At 38.0% G+C, this 22665-nt stretch overlaps 2 protein-coding genes and 1 long non-coding RNA gene across 4 annotated transcripts; 2 read left to right on the top strand and 1 right to left on the bottom strand.

The window, feature by feature from the left end:
• Positions 1-23: 23 nt before the first annotated feature.
• On the bottom strand, positions 24-3597 carry LOC125879380 (uncharacterized). The gene is made up of 3 exons (XR_007447860.1): positions 3088-3597; positions 1495-1703; positions 24-956 (listed from the first exon to the last, which is right to left on the bottom strand). It is a non-coding gene; the product is annotated as an uncharacterized LOC125879380 (long non-coding RNA).
• Positions 3598-9389: 5792 nt separating this feature from the next.
• On the top strand, positions 9390-14293 carry rusf1 (RUS family member 1). The gene is made up of 14 exons (XM_049560850.1): positions 9390-9714; positions 10743-10820; positions 10908-11022; positions 11099-11144; positions 11275-11307; positions 11408-11513; positions 12464-12565; positions 12855-12925; positions 13036-13220; positions 13326-13383; positions 13467-13531; positions 13635-13748; positions 13845-13910; positions 14015-14293. The coding sequence occupies exons 1-14, from the start codon at positions 9565-9567 to the stop codon at positions 14098-14100; spliced, it is 1275 nt and encodes a 424-aa protein (XP_049416807.1). The 5' UTR covers positions 9390-9564; the 3' UTR covers positions 14101-14293.
• A 279-nt stretch (positions 14294-14572) lies between these two features.
• On the top strand, positions 14573-21738 carry zgc:153292 (uncharacterized protein LOC100003014 homolog). Of its 2 annotated transcripts, none has more exons than XM_049562242.1 (12): positions 14573-14915; positions 15872-16073; positions 16264-16296; positions 16445-16557; positions 17604-17715; positions 17898-17930; positions 18035-18067; positions 18166-18399; positions 19538-19641; positions 19944-20109; positions 20204-20266; positions 20452-21738. In XM_049562242.1, the coding sequence occupies exons 1-11, from the start codon at positions 14851-14853 to the stop codon at positions 20246-20248; spliced, it is 1140 nt and encodes a 379-aa protein (XP_049418199.1). In that variant the 5' UTR covers positions 14573-14850; the 3' UTR covers positions 20249-20266; positions 20452-21738. The 2 variants fall into 2 exon arrangements, with proteins under 2 accessions (XP_049418199.1, XP_049418198.1); XM_049562241.1 differs by having other exon boundaries at positions 14575-14915; positions 20465-21737.
• The last annotated feature ends 927 nt before the right edge of the window (positions 21739-22665 follow it).

The following is a 22665-nucleotide window of genomic DNA, read 5'->3' as shown; positions in this document are numbered from 1 at the left end:
TCCTTCAAGCAACTCAAAGCACAAACGTTTTTGTCGTTTTTATTATTAAGTCGTTTGTTTATATGTTTGTATAAAAGGACAACATAATGATACATTTGACAATGATAAAGCTAATATGGTAACAATGCAATAGTGCCAAGGTAATGTTGGCAACAAGAGCAGGATCTTGTTCTGATGAAGCACTGCCATGCCAGTTTTTTCCAGCAGAGACCCAATCCTTGATTGACGTTTATGTTGCTCCTTTTTAGATTGTCAGCTTAAATAATCTGTTAACTTTTGTAGTATTTGCAAGCATATATAATATCTAACAATGAATGTGTTCAACTGTAATGGCGTTTATGGTTCAGAAACATCAAGGATTGGGTCATTACCGGGGAATGACAGTTCTAATCTTTAATATATAATGTATATTTGTCAGGTAGTGTCATGTCTCCAACTATAGTCAATGCTGGATTTTATATGGTCATTTAGATTTTGAATTGTCTATTGTATATTGTTAAATAAATATTACAGCATATAAAAAGACATCCAAATTTTTGACACTGTTTTGCAGAGTGGTTGTTCCTTTGTGTAAAAACAAATGTCTAAGAGGAAGTATAAAAGTGTAAACTGGGACAGCCGTCGTTTTATCAGCACAAGAAAGACTAAACCAGTCTTTATGTTCTCCATGGAAGCACCAGTCTCTTCATATCTTCATGGCTTTTAGTTGTTGATAAGCACCTTTGTATTGTCTGCTGTCTGTCTCCATAAGCATCCAAAAGTCACTCCTCTGTTACTCTTCTGTAGAGGTTTATCAATGTTGATTAGTCGTGCAGAGTGAGGAGATATGAGATCAGCGCCATCAGAATGGGAATTGCAGCCAGAATGGAAACCAATGTCACAATGGAGATGATGCTATTTTTCTTTGCCTTGTTTAAAAACTCTGTAGCTTTCTCTGGATCTGTTGTCATCTCAGCCTGTGGAAGTGAGGACAATATAACATTTCGAAATAAGGTTTTAATCAGGAAAATATTACGCGAGTACATAATGAAACTAATACCACTGGCAAGCAATAATATAGTTTATAATTTGGTTCTGTGATTTAAAGGACACAATTAAACCCTTGAGTTGTGTTAACACTGCCTTCACTCCTTCATTGAGGTCCCACAGACCTTGATGTTGTGTCTGTGTGTCTGTGTGTTAAAATATTTACTGCAAAATCAACAAGGTTCCCCAAATTTGGCTTTTAAAGTTTGAATTAGGTCACACTGAAATGGCCATGAAATATGTCCTTATTTGGTGTCATTACAATGCTGATGCATTTGATGTGGATTGTCTGTGACTAAGTGCCACAGACAACACAGCAGTGTATTTGGAAACATGATGACCATGCCATGTTCAGGTCACAGACACCATAACTCATTCTTACAAATGAGTTTACATCTTTCAAAGTGTCACTTTGATGCAGTTTAGCTTACAGGTGACACAAAAGAAAAGATCCAGATGCTAAAATACCTTGACTGAGTGTATCAGAGCCTTGATTCCAATGCAGGAGATCCCACAGATGATGCTGCAGATGGCGAGTTTCCTGTGGTATGGGTCGTCGTTGCAGAAGGCATTGCATATTTGAATTCTAGTGTCATTATTTTGCGTGTCACCTGCCTCTGGGATGTCGTTCAGTGGGTCCAATTCATCCACCTTTTCATGTGGTGACGCAGACATTTCTGCAAAACATAAGAAATTAACTTCATTACTAAAACGACTTTTAAGTGAGTAATGTGCAAATAAGGGCTGAAAAGAAAAAGAAAGTTTTAGGATTAGTCTGAGTGGCCGCTTTACGGCTTTGTGTTTGTTCACAGTTGATAGAATTGTTTGTTTTCCAAGATAAACAAACATGTAAGGAACTGGTTTTACCCTTTGTGTAAGGGCAAGCCCTGCCTAGGTAAATGTTTAGTTAATTAAAATTTGTATACTTTAATGTCCTAGGTGAGGAACACATGTTTTGAATTTAGAATATTGTACAGAAACAATAGGACAGACTTTCAGTGCCCACACAGATTGTATTTGGTCTTTTCTCTTCTCTTCTATTTGTGTTCCTGTTTACATTCTGAAAATAATAACCCGATTACTGACTCCATTTAATGTCACCATGCCACAGTCTGACCTGCATAAGGCATATTCTGCCAAAACACAGCTGGAAACCCTGATTTTTTTTATGACTGTTCATACAGTAACAAAACCCCAAAAGAGGCATGGTTTTGTTAAGGCGTATACATATTTCAAATCACAATGATGACAAAGCCAGAATCAGCCGGTGTAATTAGGGTGCCATCATGGCCCACAGGGAATATAAGGCGTTTAAAAGGTTTTTCAAAGGTTTGAACTCGATCTCCATGTAAATAACGCTTTACTTCCCGGTAGTGACTGCCCAGGTGGTGGAAACTGCTGCTGTGATTTATGCTATAAACAGAGGTATGTGTTCTCAAGTTGACCTTCCGGTCCCTGTTTACATTGTATTAATAAGGCTTGATGTTTTTACCATGAGCAGTTTGACAAGACAACCCCACATAAATGTTTTCCTACAAGTTGAAACATGTTCCTCAAAAATATTCACCCAGTATGTTCTCTCTAGTGAGCATGGGAATTTCTCTGAAGTGGGTATTTCCAACAATAAACAGAAAGTACCCTTTGGATGACGTAACACGGGGCAGAGCGTCAAGTGTTTCTCAGAAAAGAAAACAAAAAAAGCTTGACAAACTTGTATGATCACACTTAAAAAAAAATGTTAAACTTCCTGCTTGGCTGGCAAGTTGTCATGGCGACATGATATGAAATGTAGTTAATATTATCTCTGATTTGGTCAAAGCGCGGTATGCGGCACGCCAGTGTACTCTGCATGTTTGTTACTTTGGGAAAATGCATAAGCAGGGAGCTGGACTGGGTTAGTCATGTATTGCTGCACAGGCCTGTGAATCATTTGTAAAAGGTGGTTCTCAAAGACCAAAGAGCTTTTAAAACTTAAATAAAAAGATCAAATTGACCGAAATACAGACTTTTAAGACAGTTAAACCTCATTTAAGGGTTAAAATCTTTCTTTAAATTACAAACCTGATCAAATATAAAAGGCACTGCTCCTCAATCTGGAAACACTCCTTCAGTGAAACAAGTGATTTCTCAGTTAGTCCAGATTCAAAGTGATACTGAAGTCTCAGTAAAATGTGTTGTCTTCTTGTCCTTTAAACAAAATTCCAGTTCAAGGCGACAGCTGCCACATGAAGCTTCTTCCTTTGGATATGATGTTTTCTGTTAAGATTTCCACACGTGGTCATCCAAACACCACAGCTGACATTGTAGTCCAAAAGACAACAGCTCCGCAGCCCAACCTGTCCCTGTGAAACCCCAGTGCCATATAAGTTGTTGAATGACAGGACTGCGAGCCAGGAGTGAAACTCAGTGTGAAACTTCCACGCCCATCCTGTGCAGGCTCTTGCCTTCTTTTCTGCCTTGCCCTCCCACACACAGTCGTCAAACCCTTTGGTTCACTTGGTTACATTAGTTCTCATATTCTGTGTAAATGCAAGTTGGACTTCCTCTCTTCTTCGTTCGTCACAGTTGTCACATACAGTACAGTGCAACAACCCTCCCTTCACTTATTTCCCATGCAGCATTCCAGAGGACTTTGGGAAAGGTGTGTCAGCACTTGTATCGCCTCAGGGTGAAACAGCCACAGATTCCAAGCGACCTCACTGTCTTCTAAATTTATCTTGGAAGAATAAACAGGTTTTACATTTTTATCTTTCTTGCAACAGCTCATTAGCTTTTTGCCCCATCACAGCATCTTGTTTCATCTTGAAACTTACACTCTTCTCTTGGGCTGAACAGGTTTCTTCTTTCTTCAAGTAGTTTTTCTAGTCTCCTGCCATCCCTCTGCTCTATGACCCAGAGATAAGAAATATTTACTCTCCTTGGCTGAGTGACTGATGACTACCTGACTGCATTTTTGCAGAGCTGACGCTACCTGTTGGACACTCTACCAGTCATCACAGACAGCTGAATCTTTCCTCATTGTGGAAAAGGTGCATGGCATCAGTTGTGGCTCTTCATTCTGTCACTGTGGCTCACAAGCTCATTATTAATTATTCATCATCATGACAGGTGCACTCCTCTGTGTTTAACGAAAGTAGAACAAAGATAAGTGATGCCCTCAGAGCAACAAGTACAAAATTATTCTCAGAAAATGTGTTTTTTAGCTGTGGATGCATGTCAGACCTCAGTGAATTGGGATCTTTTAATCTTGTTACGACTGATTTTGTGTTGCAACTGCAAAAACAAACTCACCTCGTCTTGCATCTGTAAATTTCTGGTGCTTCCTCAAAGTAATAATAAAGTTTGGTCATTCTAATGAGAGTTAGAAGAACTGATGGAGATTTATGATCTAAATGTGTTGGCTTAAACAAACAGGATGCTCAAAGAGGGTCATGAATATCATAAAGGCAGGTCTCTGACTCATGCCAGCGGTCATCTCTTTGCTCTTCAATCTTCCAGCAGGAAGTATACAGGAACATCCTTACTCAACACCATGATTCATTAACAGTTTCTTAACGGGGCCATCACTTATGAATATAAATATAAATGAATAAATGAATGTAAATGACCACAGCTCAAAAACTGTATCCCTCCATTTCCTCCCTATCACACCCCGCTCCCCCAGCCTCGTCTGAACATAAGATCCAAGCATGACAAAGTCAATTGATTTGTGTGGGTTAACCTCTTTGGTCCAGACTAAGAATATTTAACATCTTTTGGATGGGTTACTATAGCATTTTGTAAACATTCATGTTTCCCAAAGGATGAATCATACTATCTTGGTAATCTCCTGACTTTTTCTCTAGGGCAGTGATACTCAACTTATGACCCGTAAGACAAATTTGGCCTGTGATAGGGTGCCTGGTGATTTGCCAACCACTTTGTAATTCATGATGAAAATAAAGTGATTCATGGCATTTTTTTTTTTTGCACTTTTGTTGTATTGCAGTCCTCCCCTCTCTCTCCTTTCATAGCTGTTTCTCACTATAAATAAAGCATGAAAAATGTCAAAGAAAATATCCTCAAATCTTAGAAACACCCCTGCGTAAGGACAGCACAGTCCAATGGTTGAAGACACGAAATTTCTTAATTTCTTATGTATGTATGTGTGTGTGTATATATATATATATATATATTTGTTCTTCCTGTGTATTTTGTTCTTCCTGTGGACACTGAGGTCCTTTGATGTGTGTGTGGAGATGTTGACCATGTTCTATTGCACAGTGGTGGCCAGTGTACTTCTTTATGCTGGAGCTTGGCAGGCAAGAACACCAAGCCTTTGGTAAAGGTGGTTAAAAAAGTTGGCTCAGTGCTCGGCAGGAGACTGGACCCACTAAGAACTGTGGTGGAGAGGGGCACATCGAACAAATTGAAAGCTATAATGGACAATAGCAGACACCCTCTTCAGCCTCCTGGAGGGACAGAGGAGCAGCTGCAGCAGTCGGCTCATCTCACTGCTTGCAGAACGGAGCATTTCAGGGGATCCTTCGTCCCCACGGCAATAAGACTGTTTAACATCTCCTGAATCCAGTCACACACACACTAACACACTAACACACATCACCTTAGCCACAACTGGCTGGGCTGTGGAATGGACAATTTTATTTTAATTTAATTTCTATTTATGCAGTTATTTTAACTTATTTTATTTTCTGTCTATTTTAATACTACTGTGTTCCAAGGAAACTAGTAGGCAACAACACTCACAAAGTCAAAATTTATGTTTTAATAGGGCAACACACTAACCCTAACCCTATTAAAACATAAATTTTGACTCTAGTCTTTTGTGAGTGCTGTTGCGTACTATAACGGGGATAACTGAAGTTCTATTATTTTCTATTCTATTCTAATTAATATGATTATTTGTGTGTGTTAATTTGTTAGGTATCTTACTGAGACACAGTTTCACAGTCTTGTCAATATTGATATGTTTAATACTCATATTTTGCCATATGGATCTAGGTTACCCATTCTGTGTACATCTATTGGTCCAACCATTGAATATCAAAGACAGACTAACAGATGGATGGAAACCTGTATGAATACCTATCCTTCCGCTGATGTAGAGACCTATAGAATATAGATGGAATTGTATTGAGTTCATTGTGTTAAACAGACTCTTCCGTGTTACCGCTAACAGCTGCCTGTTACAATTAACCCCACCCATGGAGTCCATTGCAGCATTTCACCTCTCAGTGCAATTGTAGAAGAAAGGTAAGTACAAGAAAAAAACAATAACTGTATATTTGTAGCAGAACTAATAATAATAATAATAACAATAATAATAACAATAATACATTTTATTTATAGAGTGCTTTTCAAAAACTCAGAGACACTTTACAGACATAAAAAAGTGCAGGGAAATACAATCCAATGTGCAAATCAGCAGACAAAAGAGGATAAAAATTACAGACAGGAGTGCATTAGTTATAGACAAGGTTGTAGACAAATAAGGGTGCTGACAATACAAAGTTAGGTGGGTATAAGGGAAGAGCAAGAAGGAAGTAGGATGGATTAAATGGATGTGCATGATTTTAGATTAAAACAAACAAACATGTTTTTTTTTTTTTCATTTCAAACAGTTTTAATAGCATTCAGCCCCAGAGATAGGGACTTGAGTCATTGTGACTTGGACTTGAGTCGACTTGAGTCGCTGTTTTGATGACTTGTGACTTGCTTTGACAAAAAATAAAAGACTTGAGACTTGACTCGGACTTGGAAGTTAAAGACTCGGGACTTGACTTGAGACATGATGACTTGAATGACTTGAGTGTTATTCGCATCATGTTTTCAGTTTGAACATAAAATTAATAAATTCACTGGTGGAACTTGTTTTCTAATTTATTTGTTAACATTAACCCCAGAAAACGTGAGCGAACATTCTGACCGGTTCATCACAAGACCGGCTGGACGTTTTATGAATGACCAACACAGGGTTAAATGAGCTAAATGGGTGATTTTGGCTGCTGCCTTGGTTAGTGTGTGTGTGTGTGTGTGTGTGTGTGTGTGCGTGCGTGCGTGTGTGCATGCACGCATGGGGGTTGTCCCTGCAAAGTAAACAATGCAGCGATGAAGTCACCTAAAATTTGGTTAAAACTGAGTAACCCAAGTAACTTAGGTTGTAAAGTTGAATGAATACTGTTTGAGATGGACTAAATGAAGTAATGGTTTTAAAATCGAGTAATAGCATTACATGCTAAAACACTAGTAAACAAAGTAGATATTGCTTAAAAACAGATCATGACTTAAATATGAGTTTAAAACTTAGCAAAGTAAGTAAATATAATTTAAAATGGAATAAATATGTTAAAACAGTACATGAAATAAATAAGATTTTAAAATGAAGTAACTTTTAGTTAAAAACAGCATATGAAGTTGATTTGGGTTAACAGCTGAGTTAATGAGGTGTATATATAGCTAAGATCAGATTCTCCAGGTAAAATTACAATAATAAGGTGACTTGACTTGACCTATTACGAGGAGGATGTGTCTGCAGACCCGGAGACTGCAGATTCAGACCTGCAGATCTGGACCCGCAGTTCTGGACACCTTGTATTTCGCGACAGCGCCCTCTATTTCACTGGAAGCCAACATACTATTACAACTATTGAATATGGCCGACGATGATCCGAATGTGAATCATATTATTTGTGTAAACTATTTTGTTAACTTGAATTAGAGAGCGAACTTCATGTTTTACAGTGATACGTTTAAAATGATATGACTGTCTTTAGCACGATAGTCTGAAAGGCACGTCAAATATGGGTTAAAGTAGTAGATAATAGTTTAGCTTGTTAGCAATGAACTGTTTGACCTGCACATTTTGTTTCATGAAACCGAAGCGCGATGACGAATAATTTCAGCATGTGCTTTAAATTAAACATGAATAAATGATTGAAGTAATGAAGTGGATGATATGGGAAAAACGTGTATAGGCTTACCTTTTCATAATAAGCATGAAACTGTTTACATATTGGCAATTAGTGTACTTTATGCTGAAAGTTAATTTTGTATTCATGTATATCATGTAATACACCTTTATTTTTCCACCTTTATTATTCATAATATTATATATCACGTGTGTTTATATCACTACACTGATATTACTCTATAGCATATATTTAGAGATTTTGTGGATAAAAATTAAGCTCATCCAGCGCAGATGATCAGAAATGTATTTTTGTCTATTATTAGGTTTTGGCCTTGTTTATGTGTGTAAAACGGTTGAAAAATCTTAACTTTGACTAATTAGGGACTCTCTTTTTAAGGTGCACATAACAATCCAGAAAGGGGAAACCACAGTGAAGTGGAGGAGTTTTGTGGAGGATCAAAGGCAGATGAGGAAGGAAGGGGCACTATTGTTAATATGTCGATATAATAATGTATTTGCTATGCTCTAGAATCTTCAGTATTTCAGTGTAGACTGTGATAGGTATTTAATTTTTTTTAAGTGTTTCTGTTTTCAATTTTGTGATATGTTTGATTTCTTTTTTTTCCTCTGCAGATCTCCCTGATGTGTGATGCAACCACTGCACACAATAAAACATTTCAAACCATTTCAGTATTTCACAGCCTTTGTTTCAAATTCCCACAACAAAAGTGAGCACTGGACACCCAAGACCAGACATTTCCTATTATATGTTGTAGTGGGTTTGATCAATGCAGTGCAAGTTTTTGGCGTGCTAGTCAGAGCAGTCTGATGAATATTAAGAAATAAAGAACTAAAATAGTTGGATCAAACCATACAGAACAACCAGCAAACAATAATGATGCAGAACAGTACCCAGGCATAAATCAACAATTAAATCTTGGTATTTTTATTCGGGTGTAATAAAATTTTTAAATTGTAAATTGTAATAAAGCATTAAAAGACCAACTTCTTTCAAACAGTGGTGTTTGGGTGAGACGCTGATTTAGTTGCAGTTATACAGCCGTCCAGTAGGGGACGAAAAACAAGGGGTCTAGAACTGCGGGTCCAGAATTGCGGGTCTGAATCTGCAGTCTCCGGGTCTGCAGAGACATACTATTGCCTATTACAGGACTTGACTTGACTTGACTTGACTTGACATAACCTGTGACTTGACCTGACTTGACTTGCCCAAGAAAAAATGACTTGGGACTTACTTGAGACTTGAGGGTTAAGACTTGAGACTTACTTGAGACTTGCACATGTGTGACTTGGTCCCATCTCTGTTCAGCCCAAACTGAAATGTGTTTGGTTGTGTCCCGCTCTCCCCTAGGTTATTAGTGCGGCTCTCTGTTCGAAGCCCCGCCTTAAACTCCCAATCAGCCAATGAGAAAGCCCCAAACGGTGAATGCGGAAATAAACACGGAAGTGGGCAGCACATTAAAGAAAGGAGCGGACGACACGTAGACTGGGTCAAATATCATGCTATACTGAGCCAAAATGGATTTATATTAAACACATTCCAGCGGATATCAGGCTGCAGTATTGTTTGTTTGTTAGTGTGGTTAGTTTTTCCGCTCTTAACAGCCTAAATGGAGACAGACAGAGGTGTGGTTTTGGCCACAGAGAGATATGGTAGTGCAGAGTCCTGGAAGTATTTTGCAAAAGATGAAGTGATGGAGAGGAGAAGAGATGGGAGGGAAGGTGAATCAAGAGGAAACTCTATTGTTGCAGTTTTTAAAGTAAGGATTTATAATGTTTTCCTGCACTGCACCTTTGAACAGTTTGTAATCTCCTGCCACAGAAGCTCACTTGGGTAAAGTCAGATGGCTGAAAGGAGTACTTTATGTTGTTGAATGGCCTCTGATGCTTTCAGATTGTAGAAAGTCCTCTATACAAATTAGGGTGCATTTGTATGCCCATGGAGAACAAAACGCTGTTCAGTGATTCACGCTAACAGACAACTGAAAGAAAGCAGAAAGAGACAACTGAGCAACAGTTCAGTAAGAAGAGAAGAAACCAGCATTGGTAAAAGAAACTGAAAGCTTAGCATCAAAATGTGTGCAGATTAAGATAGACACAGTGTCATGTTTCAGTGTCAGACCCACAATTATGTCTATAAGACGCTGATATTAAAAGGTGTGTTGCTTTGGCAAAGCTATTACTCAAACTTCATAATAGAAACAGGTTAGTGTAGGGTTATTACTGTTGGAGCTGGGTCAGAGAATATTAGGTAAACATACTGTAGACTGACAAACCACAGTTTAATAACCATGTTCAATCTAAGCAATCAGTAGATGGCAGAGGGCCCAAAGAAAAACAGGTTCCCAAAATTCTTTAGGGCACGGGTGCACTGTTGTGGTTTAACAATAATTAAGGTTTCACATGCACCTTACTGAACTGAAAACAAATTCAAAATCAAAGTTCAAACAGTGTTCTCCCCTAACATGTTTTGTGGGGTCATCGACTAAATGGACATTTAAATCATTTAAGTCTGATGCTTTTGGGGAATTCAAATGTAGGTAATACATTAGATGTCTGAATTATAGCGTTTTTATCTGTTAAAACTTTGGCTGCACAGTATATCGCTTTTTTAATCATCATCGAGCTTATCAACTAGCACAATAAACACATCATGGAAGACTGATATGTCACATTCAGGGATTTTTTTCGGTAGTTAAATAGGAATATTAGTTGAAAGCTGCAATTAAATTTGTAACTTGCTCATACACTCCCCCCCTCAAACTCACATTTTAACATTTTATTTCAGACTGTCTTCCTGCCTCAAGGCTATCCAGAGAGCGTCAGTGATGACTACTTACAGTACCAGTTTTGGGATACTTTGCAGGTACAGTAACTGATGCACCAAAACTATAAAGATAATGCATATATCCAGACTGAAACTCTCCCCTCACACTCTTTCCCTCTCTCTCAGGCATTCTCCAGCTCTCTTTCAGGGACTCTGGCCACTCAGGCTTCTCTCAAAGGTGTCGGTGTTGGAAACCAAGAGGCGACAGTTGCTGCAGCCACAGTTACCTGGATACTGAGAGGTGTGATCCCTTAAAGTAAACTGAAAATGTACATTTATACTTGCATGGTGAGTGCAAACTAATGTTTCCCCTGCAGATGGAACTGGTATGTTGGGAAGAATTCTCTTCGCCTGGCATAAAGGGTAGGCTCATTGTTTGGTTACTGTACAGTGCCTCAAAGTTTTCGGAGCTTTAAATCAGTGTACAGGTACTCGCTTTGATTTCACTGATTGAAACTCCTGTTCATGATCAGTTTCTTTGTCTTTGTTCCAGGAGTAAACTGGACTCTGAGGCCAAAAAATGGAGGTATGCATTATGCACAAGCACTGAATTTAAAATTACATGGTCAGTGTAGTCATTATCATGACCCATCTGATGTAATAATTTTTTTTTTTTTTTTTACCAGACTTTTTGCTGATGTCCTCAACGACATTGCCATGTTCATGGAAATATTGGCTCCATACTTTCCTGCTTTCTTCACCCTGATAGTGTGTACTGCAGGGGTATTCAAGGTAATAAAAAAAAAAGGCAGCACATTATATGGGCACATATATTCACCATTAACTAGCTGCTTGTTAGCATGCATATTAGTAACATATTGGCTCTTTATTAGTCCTTATAAAGCACTTATTAATGCCTTATTCTGCATGACCATATCCTACAAGGCCACTAAGAGCTTCCCCCCGATAACCTCCTAATTACTGCTTATTAATACTAAGTAAGGAAGCCGTTGTGCATGAATTACGATCTCAACATGCCTGCTCAGTGTAGGCCTTATAAGGTGGTATTACAGCAACAATAGTCATTCTCCCTTAATAGTGTCCAAATAACTCTAAATTAAGTCTTTCTAACTCAGAATATGTTCCCTATTCTAAAGTGACATCTTGCTCATAACTTATTCACTAGTAGTTTGACACACAGTTGTCTCCTCATCACATAATTAACAGACCCTGTTCTTAAAGGAATACTTCACCCACAAAATGACAGTATGTGTATCAGAATTCATGAAGAAAACGTTTTTCTTACGTGCCTCCTTGGAGAACAGGGAACATATTGATCGATTGCAAACAGCAAACTAACAGCAAAAATATATCAAAACATCTATTTACAAACTCTCATCCAACTTTTGCAATTTAATCAAAGTCTCATATCCAGTCATTTGCTTAGTACTTCCCAAACACATGCATTTTGCTAAAACCTTACTACTCAAAACTAAACTGAAAGTGAAAATGATCAATACTCTCTTCAAAGCTAGGCTCCTGCTGAGTTTTGTTATTAGTGCACAGACTACAGACTATGAAACTGAGACTGAAATGGGGTCAAGTTCTTGTCAAGATGCAATTGACTGACTCTCTAAATATTCTGTTGTTCACCTATTAAACACTTGATACACTTAAAGTTTTGGGCTGCTGGGTGTTTATTGATCAATAGAAGCTGACTTGCGTGTGCTGGTCTTCTCCAGTCCCTTGTTGGAGTGGCAGGCGGTGCGACCAGAGCTGCTCTGACTGTTCATCAAGCTCGCAGAGACAACATGGCTGACATCTCTGCCAAAGATGGCAGTCAGGTACTTTTTTGACCTCTGTTTTCCTTAGGCCATGTGTGGAGCAAACCGTGGTAAACAATATGATTGCATGTGATGAATAACGTTGCTCACAGTTGTGGCATGGAGGGGTATTTCCTGTACCAATCCATGTGATCTTCTATTTTTAATATACCGAAGAAACAAAAAAAATTTAACCATATTAATAGTTTTTGGCTGTGGCATATCACAATATACATAAAGTAGTACAATAGACCTTGTTCACACACAACATTTTAGTTCTTAATAACATTAATAATTTTCACACACACAGGAGACTTTGGTTAATCTGGCTGGACTGCTGGTCAGTTTGATGCTCATTCCCCTCGTCACTGATAATACAGTGTAAGTATGGTTATAAAGAATGTATTTAAATTACTACAAGAATCTTATGCAGGGACTTATTTTTGAAGAGTCTGCCACGTCACGTTCCCCTCTCTCTTTCTGCCCTTCAGACTGACTCTCAGCCTCTTCTTCCTCTTCACCATCCTCCACCTCTTTGCCAACTACAAGGCTGTGCGTTCAGTCGTCATGGAAACCTTCAATGAGGCACGGCTTTCAATTGTGCTGCAGCAGTACGTGAGAGATGGACAGATCCTGAGTCCACTAGAGGCCAATCAGAGAGAACCAGTTTTCTTTGGTGGGAATCATGAGTTTGCTGACAGTTTAATTTCTCCATTAGTATCAGCTTTGGGGCATAATTAATTCTGTGCATTCAAAATGTATTTTTTTTTTTCCCCCCCAGAGTTAAGGAAAACGGTGCCAATCAGACTTGGAGTGAGGCTGCAGGAGGTTGTACAAAGGTAATTTCATGAACCATTTTGGTAACATGATGAAAAATTATACAAAATACAAGTTCAACAATTTAATTTTGCCTATTTTGTAGCCCAGAGGAACTGAATTTGGCTTTGAAGGAAAACAACATGCCTTACCTATTAGGAGTACGTAATGGTATGTCATCTTCCGTCTTCCTCCACAGAAATACAATGTGTTCAAGAGCCATATAAAATACTTTGAGTGTTTTTTTTTAAAAACTCAGCTGTGTTCCTCCCAGGCTGCGTCTGTGTTTGTTTGGGACCAGAGGCATCGGTGCGTGACGAAATCAGAGCGATGTGCCAAGCTGTGTGGCTCAGCAACAAATTGAGCCCTCCAACCCAACAACAGCAAAGTGAGCCTTCATTCATTCATTTACTTCCATTCATTTACTGACTTCACATTATTAAAGGGGCTCTCCTCTGTGACACAAAATCTTACTTTATTTTAGGTCCCTGGGAAATTGTGCACGAAAGTCACAAGTTGATGGACAAAATTTTCAATCCATTTCTCAAAGGTGAACACTCACGAAGCTGTTTAAACCTACCAATCACCAACTTAAACTAGAGGTTGTGTGTTTTTTACCAATAGAAAACGTGATTGTTGCTAATATAATTTCAGGTGTGGAAGCTGCTGGATGGGACGTAAAACGAACTCTGCTGGACTGGGATGAGTGGAGGGTTGAATGGAAAACAAAAACTAACTGAGCTGTGAAACGTTTGCAGCCATTCCACATTGTTTATATCACTTTTTAAAATGCTAATAAAACAGTGATACTTTTTCAGTATCCTCATTTGAGTCTTTTTTTTCAAATCTCAATATGTATGGTACAAGGAGAGAAAAAAATCTATATTTGTATGGGAATACTTTGATTTTTACAGGCATAATAAAATTCAATGCTGAATGAAGTGACTTGCTCCACGTTTTTGTTTTTCTTTCTTTCTTTCTTTCTTTCTTTCTTTCTTTCTTTCTTTCTTTCTTTCTTTAACTGTACACGACATTGCATTTACCTGTCTACAAATGTGTCATACAAAAAACCTGACTGACAGCCCTTCTATCTGTTATCCACGAGGGGGCGTTGCAGAGCATAAATGCGAAATTAACTCGCCACGAAGAAGAAGAAACGACATCCGTTGGTGAAGTTAATTCTATGATTTTATCAAATTAGCAAGATTTTCCCGCTTTCTCAATTTACAAATGCCGTTGAATTTTTTCATTAACAGGGTTTGATACAAGTAACGTAATACTATATTTTGATATACTGCCGAATACTATATAATTATTAAGAATTATTTTACGGCTTGTTGTTACTCTTTTTTTCAAACACGCCCTGAGGCTATTATTTTGAAAATTCTGGGCGGATGTTGCGTTGTATTGACGCTAACTTGACTGGACCCTTCAACAGCTCAAACAGAACTAGCTTGTGTGTTTGCAAATTGAACGAAATTGTGAACTAAATGGGAAGGTATACATGTGCTTACAACTGTGAAAACTCCAGCGAGTCAGATGTGAAGTATTTTAAGTGAGTATTAACATTTATTACCTAAAAATAGGGAATAGCGGGCAGTTTTGTTAATAACGTTAGTCAAGCTAGCTAACGTAAACATCACAAAAGCAACTTCTTGGTTTTCGCTGGCTGCGTTTTCAAGCTCAGTTTAAAGTTTTATCTAACTACACTTTTTATTTAAAAAGAAGTATCGGAGATGATTCAGACAACTGTTTTGATAAGTGATTAATCTAAAGCTAAAATACCAACCATTGCTTGGTTTGAGCTTCTCGTTTGGCTACTTCTCTTTGTTTTATTTCATTGCAAGAGTTCAAACTGGAGGCAGTCATGCAGCTAGTATTAAATAATGGAAATGCACTTCAGCTCACTGTGAAAGTGCATTTTTTTTTCTCGCTGAAATAAAGTACAAAAGAATTATCAAGTAACAGGAAATTGTATTACTCCAGTAAAGCAAAGGTATATTTAAATCGTTTGAAGTACAATATTTATAAATACTAAGTAAAGTTAAGGAAATATACTAAGTAACTTTTCACCACTGGTTTCCATAAGACTTGAGACTTTCAGGAAACAAAATGGGCATTTTAGGAGGGGGGGGATTTTGAAATGAATGGCCAATGCAGTGAAATATAGCCTAATAGAGAAGAGAAACAAAATAGACTTTGATCCAGACAGACTTTTTAAAGTATTTTTATTAGTTTTTAGATGTATTTGGCTTATGTCCTTCCCACAAGTAATAAAGTTTGTAAGACAATTTAAAAGCTAAAACTTTACAGAAGTGCAATACTTACTTCCTTGTGCATGTGATTTTTTTTCCATATAACATTAGCATTTTAGAAAAAGCCTAAAGTAATCTTTAACTATGAATAAATGTCATCAAGAACTAATAGGCAAATAGTACTGGCTTTTAAATGGAGTTCAGTGTTGTATTTCCCTCACAAATCACCATATTAATAAGGTTTATGCTACTACAGGTTTCCCCTTTACAATCCCCGAAAACTCAAGAAATGGCTCATCAACATGAAGTGGAAGGACTGGACCCCATCTCGCTTCTCTGTGCTGTGCAGCAATCACTTTGAGGACCAGTACATTGACAGAACAGGCAAATGTGTGAAACTCAAAGAAGATGCAGTTCCCACCATATTTTCATCCCCTGGTGATGCACAGAAAAGAAAGGTTTGTAGTTAATGTAGTTATTCAGTGTCAGTGGATCACGCTGCCTCATTGAGTTGAAAAAGTAGTTTATGAAGAAGACAGTAAAACCCCTTAAAAGTCCAGACCTCATTAAAATAATCTTAATCTGTTTGTGATATTCTTTAAAATAAAGATTGCATATGCAATTACTGTCACTGTTTCCCCAATGTAGGCTTCCATCAACCCAAGAAGTAAAAGAAACAAGGTGAGAGCATATTGTATTGATATTTAACTTAGGCTATAGTTACATGATTCAGTTGTCATTTTCGCAAGCTAGTTTGATCATATTCTGTACTTATAAAACATTGTTTGCTCAGGGAGATATTAACAAAAGCACTTTATTGTCAACCCAGCCACCTGCTTCCTCACAGACAAGTCCAGCTCAGTCTCAGACGACCACTCCTGCCACAGCAAAGAGAAAAGTCCAGAACAAAGAGCCCAGCCAGACAGAAGAAGAGCCTGCGGGGTATGTGACTCCAGACAGGGAAGTTTCTTGACCTTCCACTGTTACTTTGCTATCAGCCCTCAGTGTTTTTTCCTTACTGTGTTGACATAAAGTTTCTCTGTAATATCGTACAGACCTGGACCATGCTAATCAATTATGTGCGTGTCATTTTTTGTTTTGCTCATCCTACTGTCATTATCTCACTGATTCCCTAAGTTGATCAGCCAATCAGAAAACTCTAAACAACCATGCTGACAAGTGACATGTGGATGTAAATACATAAATCTGTCAACTCAGTTTCGGTGTACATTTCTACTGTCACACTGCAAGTGATTATATAAAGTCTGTATAGTACAGGTTTGTGTGTGTAATCGTAACGTTTCAAAGACTAAACATGAACATGTGGACTTCTGCCTCTAAACTTTGTTATACAAGTTTATGTAAGTGTAAGTTTCATGGCTGCAAGCCTAATGTTTCGGGAAGGTTTTGTACACAGATCTACGTAAGGTAAACAGGATTAGCAAGAGAGATGTTGTTTATCCTCTGACTAACCAGTTTCTTTAGAGTTCTGCACAGTGAGACAATTATCAGTTGATCTGTGGATTATTCTTCTGATTGGTTTTGTCTATCAAAGGCCAGAAAGTAGTTTTAAAATGCCCCTTTTCAATTTCCCAAAGCTCAAGACAGTGTCTTTAGATTTCCATATATGAAGTTTAATGTCACATAAAACAAAGAAGAGCAGCAAATCCTTGTATTTCAAATGCTGTAACTCCAGAATATTGACTAATTGATTAATGAATTAATTGTGACTTGTCTAGAATTTATTGCACACCTAACCTGAACCCAGGTGATTAGTTTTATCTTCACACGTTGTGATGGTCTATTACAAGTATGTAAGTTCTACAGGTATTGGATAAATTCTTGCATTATTTTGATTGTCTGCATCAAAGGAAGTAACAAGCAGTTTCTGTCTGAACCAGATTTCAGTATAACATTTTGCATTCGGTTTGTACCGTTTTGGATTGTTGCCTCTTTAACGTGTTGACCTTTTCTGATTTTATGTTTAGAGACAAAGACCCAAAAAAGTCAAATGACAAATGGAGGATTATAGTGGATGAAGGGTTGATGAAGATAGAGTCATTTCCACATTTCTTCCATGGAGATTATTGTGCACCACGGGTAAGCGGTACTATTTTGTGATATCATTATTTTTGTTCATCTTGAGCATAAATTATGGCAATTATGATATGACATTAGGCTAATCAAAAGTCTTTTGTGTCTGATGTTTATTTTTATTACTGCACATTATTATCAAATACTGTTATGTTACCCAAGTTGTAATTTTTGAAACTCGCCAACAGGATATTCAGTGGGCTCCAGATGATAATTTTAATGTAAGTTGTTCTCATGATTGTAATCTACAATATTTTGTCTTTTGTACTTTGACTTCTGTGATTATGAGGTATTTTAATCAAGTGCTCTTCTGTAACGTTTACAGACAGAGTGTGAAGATCCTGAAAAGGTCATAGAGGTAAATTACAACAGGATTATCTGAGTGCACTGCAACATTAAATACAAGCTAAACCTTGTGGGATTCTTAGTGCATTCACATTGTATTTCTGATGGCAGGTGAAAGAGCCGTGGCAGTGGCTTGGTCTGGATGTTAGAGGACCGCTGCCCCAAACTCTCAACGGACACAAATACATTTTGACTGTGACAGACTACTACTCCAAGTGGGTGGAAGCTGTGCCAATGCAGTCGTGCCTCCCTTCAGATGTGGCACAGCACATCACCGACATCATTGCCCATTTTGGATACCCGCTCAGAATTCTCTCCAGACTGCCTCATGACATAGTCCACAAAGTGAGTGCTTTGCTGATTGAACTGCTCAGGTTTCAGACCGTTCTGAATATTCTGTTTCCAACGTTTTTTTCTTCTTTCATGACAAGCTGCTGTCAACTCATGACAGATTAAATGGTCATCTGCTTCAGTCATGCTACTGCAAGTGTTTACATTACATAGCCTACCCTGCTACATGTAGCTACATGCTACCATCAGATAATCATGTAATCTTGGTTGCTGGTGTTGTTAATTTCTCCCCAACTTTGGATAACATTCCTCCTAGAACATGTCTGATTATAAAGATTTTGGTTTTAGAAGCTTTTATTGGTGACTTTTCACCATAAAAAGTGCCGCTATACTCTGTTAGACTTATTCCCCGACTGCAATTATGGTGCAGAGATGCTGAGATACATAAGACTCAGAAACACTGACCAATCAGAGCAGATGGGCTTTATTGGGAGGGGGCTTAGAGAGACAGGGGCTAAAATGGAGTGTTTCAGACAAGTATTCCAGCACAGACAGTATGAGGAAAATAAAGTATTTTTTGAACATTAAAGCATGTAAACATGTTCCAGTAGAAACCGAATATGTCCCCTTTATGACTAGTAAATAGCTTTCAAATCAAAATACAATACAAGACAATCTGAATTTCAGTCTGAAATCCTGGAAACCCAACCAAAGATGCTTTTTATAAGCCAGAGACTGTCATTGAACGTTCAATTAAAAATTGAATGTATATAGTGGTATACTGTACATGCACAGTATTTATAACCCCCAAAAGACTACAACTATGCTCACAGGTTGTAAACATGACAGTGTTTTTCCATCTATCTTATATAATGTAAAAGCAGCTTAAGATTTGTTGTTGTTAAATAATGACAAAATAACAAAATAATTGTCATTTTAACTTAGTTAAAATAACGATGTGTTTGGGTCTCAATATCCATTTCAACAGTAGACATGTAGCTGAGAATATGGACATAAAACTCCAGGGACCAGTTAAGCTTTTCAGAAAGGCTGAAGAATTAAAATTCCACTGAGTAAGAGATGTTAGTGGGACAGATGCTAGCAAAGAGTGGGGGTGGGATTTAAGCTTGCTGCATAATGCACATTTTTGTATCTCACAAAAACATACTGTGTGAATGTATCCCTATGCTAGATCAACAGAGAACTGAAAGAGCAGCTGAAGGTCACCGTCGCTCTTGTCATCTATCATCAACAGACTGGCACTGTGGATCTGGTCACACAGCAGCTAATTGACAGGTCTGTACAGTATCCCAGTCAATATGTGTTCTCGTATCAATATATCTGCACTGCACTGATGCATCTTGTAGCTCATGTTGGCCTGTCAGCCAGAGCAGATGAGCATGAAAAATACAGTCAATCAAGAAATGAGCACAGAGGTCAGGTGTTTGTACAAAACTGAAATTGTCGCTCTTCTCAGCAGTGCCAACGTGTATCCTGTGAATTTTTCCTTTTAAACTGATAAATGCATTAAGGACACTCCTGTAGCTGAAATATCTCTCATCATGACTACATGTTTTCTTTCCGCTGCTCCCCAACAGGATGGTAAGTGATCTAATAGAGGAGCATGCAGCTGACTGGGATGTCTACCTGCCCGCCAAGGTTTTCAGTCTGTGTTTCAAAGAGCATTCAAAGACTAAGGAAAGGCCCTTCTCCGTGCTCTGCTGTACAGGACTGGAGCCCATCAAATCCCCCAGAGGACTAAATGTAAGTCTAGGTTTTTGACTTTTGAATTTTGATGAGCCTTTGTTTTTTATATACTGTAAAATGACTCTGGTGTTCTTGCCTCTCTGTCCCACAGTATGCTTATTCCAAGATCCGAGAGAGCGCTTTCGTCGTTAGATAGATATTTAAAGTTTATTTGGTGAGTTGAACATATTTTAGGTTTTTGTGTAAGAGTTCATCATACTTGAATGTCGTGTTCTTCTTCATGGTGTCTTGAAATTTGTGGAATATTTTGGCATTTTCACAAGGTGTTTTACAGAAAGAGAAAGTTGGTGTATTGAAAAAATCTCAGATAAATTTTCTAAATTTTCTTGTCTCACTCAGTATTATTTTTCAGGTCGGCTGATGTGGAAATGAAGCTGGGCTTGGTTTCTTTGACAGAACCCGCGAGGAAGTGTATTTTTCGGCCATGGGAAGTGCTTTGATTGTGTCAATTATTGTCAAGGGAAAAGTGCTGGAACTCTCCAGTACTTCATAGACACAGTGGGAATGTAGTAACCCTGATAGCTTAATCAGGATGGGGACTTTGTCGACTGAACAGGTGTGGCAAATACTTGTAGATTTCTACAGCATCGTCCACTTGTCCAGTAACTTAATATCATTTTCAGCTAGTTCAGTCCATGTTTTGGCTTTAACCCATTTTTTTGTCCAACTCAGTAGAATATTGTCTTGAAATACAAAAAAACATCACAGTGTGCAGTTTGGCACCAGAGGGAATGCCAGGTTCCTGACAAAGTAAATGCAAGTCTTGAACAGTCTGAGTAATGACTAAAAGTTTAGAGCGATGACGTTAGTTTTGTGCTTGAGCCATATAAGTCTGATGGATATATAACATTGTTATGCTTTACATCAGGATTTTTTTTTTTCAATTTGTAATCTGTCCCCCTTTTTCCAATGCCTTTAAGTTATATTTTTTGAGAATAGTCCGGGCAAAATTAAGGCCGCTGTGCCTCATTGTTGTTTAATATGTACAGAATGTAAAACATGTAAATAAACTTGCTTTAAATAGTAAGTGCTTTGATTAAGCATGCAAGAAGCAAATTAAGACTGTGAAAATGCAGCAGCACATATTGTCAGAACCATGCTGTGTTTTCAACTATTTTAATGTGTTCCATGTTGGTTTTGACGAATGATCGGTGCACATGTGCAGTATGTAAGGCATCTGCAACAGAAGAATCACGTCTGTTATATTATGTCTGAGTTGCATCTGCATCTGCAAAGGCAATAAATTGGAGCCTCTTTGTTTACAGATTACAGTCGTATGGTAATAAAAATCTGTACCTAATTTAAGTCTTTTTTAAAAAAAAAATTTAAGAACTATAAATTGTATGACAAGTGTGTCTATCTATGTATGTTTTAGATGATTTACCTCTTCCTATATTTTTTTCTTCCGTTTATAGTGACCGCTGCCCAGCCAGCAAAACCACAATGTCACATATATGTCACAACTGGATAAACAAACCTTGATCTTCCACAGCTCGTAGCACCTTACTTGATTTGTGTCTCTCAGCTGCTGTCAGCTCAGCTGTCCCACTCAGTGCGGTGACAGCTGCTATCAGGCTGAGAGGAGGAAGTATGTCCTCCCACATGAAAGAACCAACCAGTGAGAAGAAAACACCTGTTTGTTTCAGCAGGGAAGAAGACATGATGAAGGTTTATAATTGGTCTGATGGTGAAACTCTGTTCAGTGTGTTAAAATGGTTTTGATCCTGCAGAGGTGTACTGCTGCTGAGCTCAAAGGGAGGTGTGAGGCTTTATGAAAAATCATATCTCGACAAATACGTTTTTGGTTGAATTGTGCTGGTATATTTGCTGCCACGTAAAACTGTGAGATTGTGTATCCTAACCAAAGTATCAAAATTAGTTCATTTACTAGCTCATGTAGACGTTAAAGGGAAGGAAAGAGGAACATCAATTTGCCCCATATGGATTTATAGCAAGTTGAGTTGCCAATACCAGAAATTAAGGCAGAGAACAAATCTTTAATTTGGAATTAAGTAAAGTCACTTGGGTAAAGGTTATGGGATGGAGAGCTTAAGAGGAGGGCATCTGTATCAGATCCAGCAAGAAGTCGGGAGTGGGAAGGTCAATTGGGAAAAGTAGAAAAGAACAATATTTGATTTAGACTGGGATATACTAAACTACCTAATTGGGAAGTATCTAAGTCTGCAATCAAATGGAGACTGTGGATCATGTCGTGTTTTTTGTCCTAAATATAAATGTTCAAGACAGTAACTGTTTAAGGGATTAAACCAGGGTTGTCAAAGCCATTTAGGTCCATGGGCAACATACAGCCCAAGTTGATCTTAATTGGGCCGGGGCTGTAAAACAATTGTAGAATAACTTATAAATATGAGTACATTCTGGAAACATGCTTTTACAAAACATGACAAACAGCCTTGGATATCTTAAGAAAAACAAGTCACATTCAGTGAGTCTACTATTCACATGTGCATACATGTCCACTCCTGTGTATTAAAACTGGCATCACCAAACCTGACTAAAGTGAAAGCTATTGATGAAGCAGGTTAAATAAAC

Source organism: Epinephelus fuscoguttatus, linkage group LG19 (genome assembly GCF_011397635.1).
Source record: "Epinephelus fuscoguttatus linkage group LG19, E.fuscoguttatus.final_Chr_v1".
Classification (NCBI taxonomy): Eukaryota; Metazoa; Chordata; class Actinopteri; order Perciformes; family Serranidae; genus Epinephelus; species Epinephelus fuscoguttatus.
Note: the sequence above shows the minus strand (reverse complement) of the source record. Positions and strands in the feature narration are given on the sequence as shown.

Coding starts and splice junctions, on each gene's coding strand:
- zgc:153292 (XM_049562242.1), top strand. CDS start 14,851: ATGGGAAGGTATACATGTGCTTACAACTGTGAAAACTCCAGCGAGTCA. Junction 18,400..19,537: donor CTCATGACATAGTCCACAAA/GTGAGTGCTTTG, acceptor TCCCTATGCTAG/ATCAACAGAGAACTGAAAGA. Junction 19,642..19,943: donor ACACAGCAGCTAATTGACAG/GTCTGTACAGTA, acceptor GCTCCCCAACAG/GATGGTAAGTGATCTAATAG.
- rusf1 (XM_049560850.1), top strand. CDS start 9,565: ATGGAGACAGACAGAGGTGTGGTTTTGGCCACAGAGAGATATGGTAGT. Junction 11,308..11,407: donor TCTGAGGCCAAAAAATGGAG/GTATGCATTATG, acceptor TTTTTTTACCAG/ACTTTTTGCTGATGTCCTCA. Junction 13,911..14,014: donor TTTCAATCCATTTCTCAAAG/GTGAACACTCAC, acceptor ATATAATTTCAG/GTGTGGAAGCTGCTGGATGG.